This window comes from Cupressus sempervirens, chromosome 10 (genome assembly GCF_028749045.1).
Source record: "Cupressus sempervirens isolate cs-2001-9-10 chromosome 10, ASM2874904v1, whole genome shotgun sequence".
Lineage (NCBI taxonomy): Eukaryota > Viridiplantae > Streptophyta > Pinopsida > Cupressales > Cupressaceae > Cupressus > Cupressus sempervirens.
This window is the reverse complement of record NC_143127.1, coordinates 257,111,489-257,123,648: the sequence shown is the minus strand read 5'-3', so window position 1 is coordinate 257,123,648 and position 12,160 is coordinate 257,111,489. Positions and strand designations below refer to the sequence as shown.

The 12,160-nt window shown below is 40.2% G+C and overlaps 1 protein-coding gene across 1 annotated transcript in view; it reads right to left on the bottom strand.

The window, feature by feature from the left end:
* Positions 1 to 12,160, bottom strand: part of ALDH12A1 (aldehyde dehydrogenase 12A1) — a 187,432-nt gene that overhangs the window by 158,175 nt on the left and 17,097 nt on the right. The window contains exon 2 of the mRNA XM_089807563.1: positions 11,663 to 11,742. Coding sequence (XP_089663689.1) covers positions 11,663 to 11,742 — 80 coding nt within the window. The remainder of the gene's footprint in view (positions 1 to 11,662; positions 11,743 to 12,160) is intronic.

The window sequence follows — 12,160 nt, the reverse complement described above, 5'->3', positions numbered from 1 at the left end:
AGTGCATCAAATTTCCGCATCAAGGCACTGAGGTAACTATCCATGCCGATCCAGAACCCTTTGCTTACTGCAATGCGGTTGAAGCTTCATATACAAACCATTGCCCTGGAATAGACATCGGCACAGCCATCGCCAGCTCATCCCACACTTGTAATGACACAGAAACCATCCTTGCCTCCACCCTATCTACTGTAAAGATCAACAACAAAGGATGTGGAGAATATAGTCTATCAGATGCATTTGCTGTCGGAGCAATCCCACTTGATCCACATACCCATGGACGGCCAACATATCACAAAGCTAAGGAGATTCCACCTCCTCGATACAAACAGTTTGGCCCAACCACCTTTGTGTCCTCAAAAACCCCTCTTCATGAGGAGCTCACTCCAGATATCAACAATTGGCTACATAAGGATGCACCTCCAAGAAATCAAGCACGCCTTGATCACTTCAGCCAGAAGTATCCCCAACAACATAAGCTCGTCACTGAAAAATGGAACTATCAAGGAGGTGGACTAGGACCAGAAGAAAGGGGCATGCAATGTCCCATCGAAGCACATGATTGGGAAATAAAGTCAGGTCTTGGCTTTGGCATACCCACAACTGGGGGCACCAACGAGAACGGTCACGCTTTTTCGAACATCCACCGTGACCTTGTCGAAATCGAAGACATCCCTGAGGAAGTTGAAAAGAGAGCCTACGACGATATCCCAGACCAAATCTTCCTAGGAGACTCTGTTCTCCGAGAACTATCCATCCATCTCATTGACCTACCACTTGCTCATCCACAACTCATAGATTGGGACCAACCAAGTGTCATACATATTGATGAGTTTGCATCAGAGGAAGCGCTTCTAAGATTCATGGGAGCCGAAACTCCTCATAAGAAGACAAAGCCAGATTCTGCCTACATCTACAAGCTAGATCCCAAGGGGTATTTTGGAGAAAATCCCCAACCTAGTTTCGATACACCCAAAACTGGAACTAAGGTAAATCTGGGACTAGCTAAGGCAGTGAAGAGAACCCCTCAGCAAGAAAATCCAGAGCCACAAGTAGAACATGAGGATTTAGTATTGCCTCCTCAAGATAATCGACCAGAGGTGTCTTCTATTCTAATAGAGGATACTAGAGAAGTCAACATTGGTTCTTCAGAGATCCCTAGAATTGTTCACATTGCTGCATCCCTATCACAAGACCAAGCTGACCTCCTCTTTGAGGTTTTACGAGAGAACATTGGCCGATTTGCATGGTCATATCAGGACATGCTAGGACTTGATCCAAAGCTTGTAGTTCATCATCTTGCAGTCGATCCAAAGATCAAGCCCGTCAGACAAAAGCTTAGAAAAATGCACCCCAAGGTGGCATTACTAGTCAAAGCTGAACTAGAGAGAATGTTAGCTGCTAAGGTTATCCGACCTATCGACTACTCAGAATGGATCTCCAACATGGTCCCTGTCACTAAGCCTTCCGGTGACATCAGAATCTGCACTGATTTTAGAGATCTTAACAAAGCTTGTCCAAAGGATGATTTTCCCTTGCCCAACATAGATATGATTGTAGATCTTACAGCTGGACATGAAATTTTGTCCCTTATGGATGGATTTTCTGGGTATAATCAGATCAAGATTGCAGAAGAGGACCAACATAAGACAGCATTCACTACCCCTTGGGGAACCTTTTGCTACACCATGATGCCTTTTGGCCTAAAGAATGCTGGGGCTACCTATCAAAGAGCTATGACAGCCATTTTCCATGATCTTATCCATAGCATTTTGGAGGATTATGTGGACGATATCCTAGTCAAATCTCACACCTTCATGGATCATCTTGCTGACCTGGAGAAAGTCTTTGATAGATTGGCCCAATATCATCTCATGCTAAATCCCAAGAAGTGTGTCTTTGGGGTCACATCTGGCAAACTTCTAGGCTTCATAGTTTCTAAACGAGGTATAGAGATCGACCCCAAAAAGGTCAAGGCTATCTTAGACATGCCTCCTCCCCAGACACTGCGACAGCTTCGCTCTCTTCAGGGAAAACTTCAATCTGTCCGGCGCTTCATCTCCCAACTTGCAGATAAGTGTACACCATTTTCACACTTGCTAAAGAAGAATGAGAACTTCAAGTGGGATCTTTTATGTCAGCGCAGCTTCGATCAGCTCAAGCAGTATCTCACCAATCCCCCTATCTTGGTTCCACCAGTTCCTGGTCGTCCCTTGATCTTGTATATATCAGCAACACCTACTGCTCTAGGGGCACTTCTAGCACAACATGATGATTATAGCAGAGAGAGAGCCATCTACTATATCAGTAGAACCCTAGTTGGTTATGAAATCAATTACACTCCTATGGAAAAAGCTTGTTTGGCAGTTGTTTTCTCAACTCAAAAGCTTCGCCACTACATGCTAAGTCATACCATCCAACTAGTCTCCAAGATTGACCCTCTCAAGTATATGCTCTCCAGAACAGCACTTACAGGCCGTTTGGCCAAATGGGTTATGCTATTAAGTGAGTTTGACATCCAGTATGTGGACAGAAAGGCAATCAAAGGGCAAGCTATAGCAGATCACCTAGCTGATGCACCTCTAGTAGATGCATATCCTTTGCTCACAGAATTTCCAGATGAGCATATCTGCCTAATTGAAGAACAGCCCCCATGGAAGCTTTATTTTGATGGCTCATACACCTCTCATGGATCAGGGGCAGGAATATTATTAGTTACACCTCAAGGAGATTACATTCCAAAAGCCTTCAAGCTACAATTCCCTAGCACCAACAATATAGCAGAATATGAAGCTCTTGTAGCAGGATTAAAGATAGCTGCAGAATGGAATATCACTGAGTTAGAAATCTTTGGCGATTCCCAGCTCATCATCAAACAAGTCTTAAATGAATATCAAACCAAAGATGAAAAGCTATTACCCTACAAAGAGCTAGTTGATCAGCTGACCCAGCATTTTACAAAGCTTTAGTTTACACAAGTGCCTCGAATGCAGAACAAAGCAGCAGATGCCATGGCCACTATCGGCTCGCTCTTGGAAATTCCCCAAGAAGCTACGCAGTATGAGTTTTTAGTTGAGCAGCTCCTCACACCTGCCTATGCGAATGAGGATTCAAACCGTGTTTGTATCTTGGTTGGTCCCCAATCCCCTTGGTACCATGAAATTCACGCTTACCTTAACGATGGTATCATATCCCCTCACCTCACACGTACCCAACGCCAGAACCTCATCCGAAAATCATCCCGCTATGTTATCATAGCCAATACCCTATATCGTCGGGGTTATCACGATACTCTCTCTCGATGTTTAGATGAAAATGAGGCCGCGATGGCATTAAAAGAAGTACATTCCGGACTTTGCGGTGCCCACACGAGTGGTATTGTCCTAGCACGACAAATCCTTAGAGCAGGCTACTATTGGCCTACCATTGAAGAAGACTCTTGTGACTTTGTCAAAAAGTGTCTCCCATGTCAGCAGCATGCAAATCTTGTGCACGCTCCAGCACAGGATCTACAGCCTATTGCACCACCTTGGCCTTTTGCTTGTTGGGGCCTTGATCTAGTTGGAACTATCACACCTCTCTCATCTGATGGACATAAATGGATAATAACAGCTACAGACTATTTCACTAAGTGGGTGGAAGCAGTCCCCCTAGTCTCAGCTACAGGAGTTCAAGTCTCCAAGTTCATCTTGTACCACATTGTTTGCCGCTTCGGCATCCCATCCACCATCTTCACTGACCACGGAGGTAATTTTGAAAATCTCAACATGGAAGAATTATGCACTTCCCTCCGCATCCATCACCGCTTTTCTAGCCCATATTTCCCACAAGGTAACGGCCAGGCAGAGGCAACTAATAAAACCCTCCTCAAAATCCTAAAGAAAGTTGTCAATGATTCCGGCCGTGATTGGCACCTTCAAATAAATCCGGCTCTATGGGCCTATCGAACTTCCTTCCGTACATCCACAAGCACAACTCCATACTCCCTAGTCTATGGTGTCGAAGCGGTATTACCTATAGAAGTTGAACTTCCCTCACTACGCATATCTTTGCGAGGGCAAATCTCAGATGAAGAATACAGAGTAGCTCGACTCACCCAACTAGATCTCTTAGACGAGAAGAGACAACAAGCCTATGACCATCTCACAGTCTATCAAACTCGTCTCAAAAGGAATTTCAACAAGAAGGTGCTCCCACGACACTTTCAGCCAGGTGACATGGTCCTCAAAGAAAATATGAAAGTCCAAGCAGATCGAGAAAAGAAAGGCAAGTTTGAACCTACATGGCTTGGTCCCTATGTGGTTACTGCCTCCTTTGGCTCCGGAGCCTATCAATTATCTACACCAGAAGGAGAACTCTTGAATGATCCCACTAACATCATTCATCTCAAGAAGTTCTATGCTTGAAGATCCTTGGTATACCCAGCTTTTGAAAAAATACAAAAAAAAAAAATAGTAAAGAGAAATAAGCGTCCAATGGTGAAAACTCGGCAATTCAAGCGCCTTGGATAGGTACCTTGGTGAAAACCTGGTAATTCAAGCGCCTTGTGTGCTAAAGACTAATCCATTATCTATCACTATCCTATCCCTCATCCATCCACCCACCATCCCATAAAACACCTGCTTGTTCCCTTGGTGTTCCAATCAAATATCCAAAATCTGATGGAGCTTGTCAATACCTCCTGTACAGCTTGTAAATCTTGTACCAAAGCTTGTATTATACCTTGTAAATCTTGTACCATACCTTGTATATATTCGAATCTTGTCCAAAGCTTGTACCATATTCCATCTTGTAAATGATCTTGTATCCTAGCTTGTATCCTATCACATGCACACACAGAATCCCATTTTCCTTAAAAACTTTTCACAAACCATCTACCTATCCACCTATCAACTATTATAGACACCCCATCCTTCACAAACATTTCCATCTCACAAAAAACCAAAACATGAACAAACTTGTACATTTGTAACATATCTTGGTCTGTCAGCTTGTACATCCTCTTTAGCTTAGTATCATTGTATCTATCCAGCTTTCGTATTAGTTCATCCTTGGTCAACATCTTGCACACATCGCACACCTTGGTTAGATATTCCAATGCATCCTTTAGCTAGATCTCCTATCACCAAAGTGTTATCCTTCTTAGTTCAGCTTGCCAGACGCATCACTCATCCAGATCCATCAGCTTAGGTGCTCTCTGATAGATTTTTGTAGGATATAGCTTTCCTCATGTCTGATCTTGGTCCGTTAGTACCTCGTCCTACCCATCTCGTTGGCAAACAGTTCTCTTTTGGATTTTCACTTTCTTTTGATTTGGGATCTTCCCTTTTGGGTCTTGAAATATCTTTTTCAAGCAATCTCCTTGTTCCCTCCTCAAGGTTGCCATGATCTTCCATATCATGTTATGCTGCGAATGGGGCAATTAGAGCGTAAGGTCTTGATAAGGTCTTTTGCTTGTTTTCTTTTTCTGCTTGTGAGTTACCTAGTGTCGTTTCCACGCTGCTTCCTCTGGGATTCATGTGTGATACTGGGGCAATCCTTGTGTGTTTGTTTTGAGTCAGTTCGTCAGTCCTCTGGATAGTTGGTGAAAAGGCCTTGATGTTCTTGGTAACCTTGGCAATTAACCAACAGTCCTATAGCAAATCTAGTGCTCAACTACATGGTGGTACTTCTCTTTGAAGTATCCCCCCGCTCAAAAAGCTTCAATGGATTCCTTTTATAGCGCTCCGCTCCTCCATCTCCCCCCCCCAATCTTGGAAAGTCTTAAGCTTGCTTTACTATTGTGCCTCTGATTTCCCTTTATCATTCTCCCGTAGTGAGAGTTTGAGCTAATTCAGCCCCTTCTCTTCGCCAACCTGCGTCTTAGCTCGCCTCAAATTCTTGTACTTTTCAAGAAGTCATCGAGCCTCATTTCTCTCCCCGTCGCCTTCTTGAGGGGGCATCATCTAAGTCTAGTCTCTCCTCTTCTTATCCGAGACTGGGGCAACCTTGTTGCTAAAACATCTTCCTCATGTCGTCTTCATTCAAACTTCTTTGAAATAGTGTTGTCTCAACACTATGTCAAAGAGGGGCAAAATGTAGACACCTAAATTTGATTACACTATTTTAGTAATCCTATTTAGTTATCTAAAAAAGCATTATTAATTAAATTTATATTTAATTAATCCTTCGTCATCCCCTAGTTGATTAATTTAATTAATCATCTATAGTCCTAATTGATAAATCAAATAATCTATTATTTATCAATTAAATCCTATTCTTCTATCTAATTCCAAAAATCCCCATTTATTAAATAAATCTATTTGATAAATGAAATCCTCAAATTCAAAAACCCCTAACCTATCTCTAATCCTCCATTTAGCCTAATCTACCCCATCCACCCATACTAACCAAGCTTAGCCACTAACTCACCCACCTTCATTAATGCCATCCACTTGCACATCTCTAACATCCCTAATCTAATCCTAAACCCAAGCCTAATCCACCCCCTAATGTTGTCACATTCCTTAAACAAGTTTAAGACTTTCCTAATCCAAACCAAAGTCTCCCCTCAAAAAAACCCAACCACTAAGTCATGAGTGCTCTTACAAAACATAAAAGACTCTTACAAGCCCACTCATGACTCTTACACCCATCTTCCACACTCTTCCCTCTTCCACACTCATTCCTCTTACATCCCTCTTACATACTCAACCCCACTCATCATGACTTTAACCAACCCTTTACCCTACCCTCTCACACTCATCCTCCTTGTGACAAGTGTCACCTTCCCATTGGTGCTAAACAAGCACAATCCATGTGCTCTCCTTTGAGTGCATCCTAGCCCTCCTTAAGCCTTCATCCATCCTTGCATCTAAGCCCTCCATCCCTCTACCCCTTAGCCTATAAATTGAATCCCATCCCAAGCCATTTCATCAACAATCTTTGAGCTAAAGTTACCATGCTATTTTGAGAACCAAAGCCATCAACCATACCCTTATAATGCCAAATTGAGAGCTCACAAAGCTACCAATTTGCCATTACCCACCTCCATTGAAGCAGCTTTTGAGCATCTTGAGCATACATCCACAACAAAAGGACACATCTACAGAATCAAGAAAGCATGGAGTGCTCTTTCTTGTGAGGTTTGCACTTCTTGTTTGCTTTCTTTGTCTAAGCATATATGTGAATTTAGTTTTTGGTTTGTGAATGTTTACTTTATTTGTTAATGTTCTTTGCATACTGATTCTGGTTCTACAGTAGGTAGCAAAATAATGTACAGAACTAATAATCTACATTACCATATTCGCCCTCCCCAAGCCAAAAATGGTAGTCGGTTCACTCTGTAGTCGGAGTTGATGCGAAATCGAACCATATTCGCTTGTCCTCTGCAAAAATCGCTGCAAAGTTGATGTGTGGAACCCTAGTCAATTTGTAGCGAATATAGGATGTCATTCTTTTTTGTGTACGAATTGGGAATGACCTAGCAGCGAATTTGGTGCAATTGCGAATATGTTGACTTTTCCAAATTTGTTTTTAACATTTTCCTACCAAATGAAAGTATAAATCTAAAAATGTAACAAGCATATGTTACTCTTTCTCCCACAATGACAAATAGTGAACATCATTCCTCCTGCGACGGCAAACACCACATCCTCCCACGATGGCAAATACAACATCCTCCCATAACGACACACACCACTCCATTGCAACCACCGAGTTTTGTTTCAGGATTTTGTAACTTGTTCGCCTCTTTGTCTTTCTACAACAACGAGTTCGATTGACAGTTGAAACCTGGTATGTATAGAAAATGGTGCTCAGAGTGTTTTATTTATTTGTTTGATTATCGATTAGTATCCTAGGTGCTTGGATTACTGATTACAAACAGTTTTAGTTTTTTTCCCAGCCCTAGGTGTTCAGATTGGTGTGTCCTTACTGTGCATGAAGTCATAGACAAATATTTGTCTACATACTAATTATTATTTAGTATCAATTTATTTAATTTAATATTATTGTGTCGTACTGTCACCTATATTCTATTTTTTTATTAATTTATAGACTTGCAATTTTATTGTGTCTTATAGTTATAACATTTAGAAATCTTTATAAACTTCCCTAAACACTGAATAGGAAACTCTGTCTTACTATTACTCTTAACCTTTTAATGTTCATATTGATCAATCTTACTCTAAATTAAAAATTTGGTCACAGTCCCTCCTGATTTTTCATTTTGTATTTTGCTATGCTTTAAAATATGCTACCATACTTCTAATCTTTGAATAATGTTGAGCTTTGTGGCTTCTTATTTCAGGCTTCAACACTTTGAGTTTGAATGGCTGCAAGCGATTCTGGCACCAAAAGCCCCCACTTCAAAATCGACAGATGCTCCTCATTATGGAAATATGTGGAAATACTTCGACCACCTATGTATGGATTTGCAGCCATTGCAAAGAGGAATCAAGTAGTTCCTAAAGCAGAGTGAAAGCACATTTATGCTTTATTCCTCAGAAAGGCATTAAATTTTGTACAAGGAAGCCGAGAGTAAATGCAAAGCTACCTAAAACCCTCCTTCGAAACCACATTGTGAACAAATACTTTAACGAACAAAAGCAAGCAGATAAAGTTGCTGGGAGGACAAGTATTGCTTATCCGTTGCAAAGTGGTAGGCCTTCAAAGAAAGGGAAAATCTCATCTATGTCTTCACCTTCTGTTACCAATGAACACCGGCTGAGGGCCATCCATTCTTACGTACTCCTCAACAACAACTTGTAAGTAAGAAAGCAATAGGACCATTGGAAGCATCATTTCAAAATGATGTTAGAGACATTGCCAATCAAGCCATAGCGAGATGTGTATATGCAAATGGATTAATATTGTTCTCTCACCATATTGGCAATACATGGTGAGAGCAACTAATGAGGCTCCAAAGGGGTTCAAGAGTGTTAGTTAGGAGAAGATACGCACCACTTTACTTGATGATGAGGTGGCCCGTGTAGACGTTGCCATACTGCCCATCAAGGATTCATGGACCGAAACAAGTGTCACAATAGTATCGGATAGATGGAAAGATGCGAGGAACCGTCCTCTGGTGAATGTTATTGCAGTGTCTACAAGAGGTACAATGTTTTTGAGAGTTGTGGATTGTGAAGGTCAGGTAAAGGACGGTCCTTTCATTGCAAACATTCTCATCCAAGTCATTGAGCAAGTTGGCCCTCAGAATGTTGTTCAAGTAGTAACCAACAATGCAAAGAATTGTAGGGTTGCCGGCTTACTGGTTGAGGAGTGGTACAAACACATTTTTTGGACACCTTGCGTTGTGCACTCACTCAACCTAATGCTGCAAAAAGTTGGCACTAAGGTTGAGTGGATTAAAAAATTGCATGAAGAGGCACAAGATATCCAAATGTTTGTCACAAACCACCATATGACACAAGCCATATTTAGACAATTCTCGAAATTGGAGCTCTTGAAGGTAAGTTCAATTGTTTAAAATTTATACATGTTTAGAAATCTAGTCGCATTAGTTTAGTAAACTTTTTATGTTTTTAAATTTAAATAGATTAGTTGATTTTAAATTTTTAATCTACTATTGTTTTGATCTTAAAATAGGTTGTTGAGACCCGCTTTGCCTCCAACACTATTGTTTTGAGACACCTTACCAAAGTGAAAGAGGCATTGTCTAGAATGGTAACCAGTGCTAATTGGAGCATATGGAGGCAATCTAATAGTGAAAGGGCAGCTGTCATTAAGGAAAGGATATTACGAGACTCTTAGTGGGATCATGCTGAGTACCTTCTGAAGTTCACTGAGCCTATACTGAGCATGATCCGATACACTAACAAGGATAGGCCTTGCTTGGGTGAGGTATATGATGGCATTGACTCTGTGATTAAAGATATTAGAGCCATCATAAATGAGAAAGAGCAAGACTCTAATGAAAAGTTCTTCTAGGAGCTAAAAGTAATCATGGAAGAGAGATGAAATAAAATGACTACCCCTTTGCATCTACTTGCCTTTGCATTGACCCCTAGGTTCTATAGCCAAGATGTCCTCAAGGCGAACAGCACTAGAGTTGCTCCATACAGAGATCGTGAAGTTGCTGAAGGGTACAAGGCAGTCCTCTGAAGACTCTTTCCACAGCACTTACGATCAGCAGTGAGGTCTGAATTTATGAGTTTTGAGAGCACGACAATTGTGGTATTGATGCTCTTGAAGACAAGAACAATGCTGATGCTCATTAAGGGTGGTACTTCCATGGACAAAAGTACCAACTCTTGCAGCCCGTTGCCGTCAAAATTTTATCAAAGGTAAGTTCTTTAATCTTAAGATTCTAATATGTAATTTCTTGTTCATAAATATTCAAAACTCTTCACTCTATAATTTCAAATTTGTAAATCTTGATGGGTTGCTAGTTCATCATCATCTGAGAGAAATTGGAGCACATACTCCTTTATCTACTCAATAAAATGCAACCAACTAAACTCTAAGAAGGCAAATAACTTGGTCTTTGTGCATTCCAACTTGAGGCTCACAACTCACAAAGAGAACACCTACAAAAAAAGGGAGGCAAAACAATGGAATATTGAGCCAAAGTCTACGGAGTTGGAAGCCCACTTTGATGTACTAGCAATTGATGATGGTATTGGTGAACATAATGATGAGATACATAATGATGTTGAAGCTGATCCAGAGGCTACAACTAAGACTACTGATGCTAGTGGCACTAATTGTGCTTCTAATCTACAACTTCCTAATGATGAGGAATTCTTTGATTATTCTTGATCATGACTGATAGTGATTAGTGATTGGTAATGTTGGCATTACTGTTTTTGAATTGAAACATTGATATAGTGGTGTATTTTGACATTTGTCATGCTATTTGAACTAAATCGTGAATATATATGGTGGTGTATGCTGCTAAATTGCTATAATATTAGCATAGTGGTGTATAAATTTATTTGCTGCAGCATATGTTTACATATATATAATTTTTCTTTTAAAAAAAAATATCTTGTATGAACGAACCCAAAACGAACCAAACCCAGCCCAAAATAAAATCGAGCGAATGTTGAACCCGAATATCGAACCCGCATACAAACCAAAATCCGAACCAGCAACTTATAGCTAATAATTAATGCATACCGAATAAAAGAGTTAAAGTGCATCATTATTTGCCCATAAAATTAACACAGAAGTAAACCAGAGATGGTTAGCCAAGAATCAGGGTCAATCAGACTAGATTATACTGCTTTCCTTGGCCATACACCATCTATTTAAAAGACCCAATAATTTCCAAGAGGAATACAATTGTCAATTAACCAACTCTGACTGACTGACTCTTATAACTATCCACGAGTCAACAAACAATTAATTCATAGTCAGATAACCCATACTATCAAATATAATTTAAGAAATCATTACACTGACTAGACTTGTCAAGGTCTTGATGGATGCTTAGTAAGATGTGCACTCTCTAGGAAGCCAGGCAAGTTATGCTAATAGTATATACCAACTTTAGTCTTATGAAGAAAATGATAGCTTCAAAATAGAATATCACATCAAACGGAAATAAAAAGTGCAAATACCAATAACATACGTATTGGTTTAACATGGAAATTGCACCAAAATGGCACGTACAACAAATAAATATAAAAAGACCTTGATTACTGAGAGTAAATCTGACCTAAATTCAGAACTTCTGCATGTTGAGAACCTGATACTTCTTCTGCATCCAAAGTGCGAAAAGCGAGCAAGTGAGCAGACCTAACAAAAAATCGAGCAATAATAGTTACTCAGAAGATAAGAACCATAATGTATATTCAATCTATCCCTTGCTATGCCACTTCAGAGTCCAGACCATGCTAGAACCAAGCACAAATTACTGTTCATTCATTCAAACCTGCTAGTGCTAGAAACTGGAAAAGACATAAACACCAAGTCAAAACATTCAAATAGAGAGTCAGTTTGTTACTTAATGTGATAGAAATTATAAAGACTTGAAGTTGATTTGATTCAGTTTGTTCTGCCCAGGTGAATTTTTGTTTCAATTAATTATGATTCTAATGTAGTCCACTAAGAAAGAATGTATACTGCATTTTTTTTTGAGTCTCATTGACCCACTTGTATCATTTGTAGATCTTTATATCTTTTTTGATTCCTTTATTCTGGCACCACACCAATG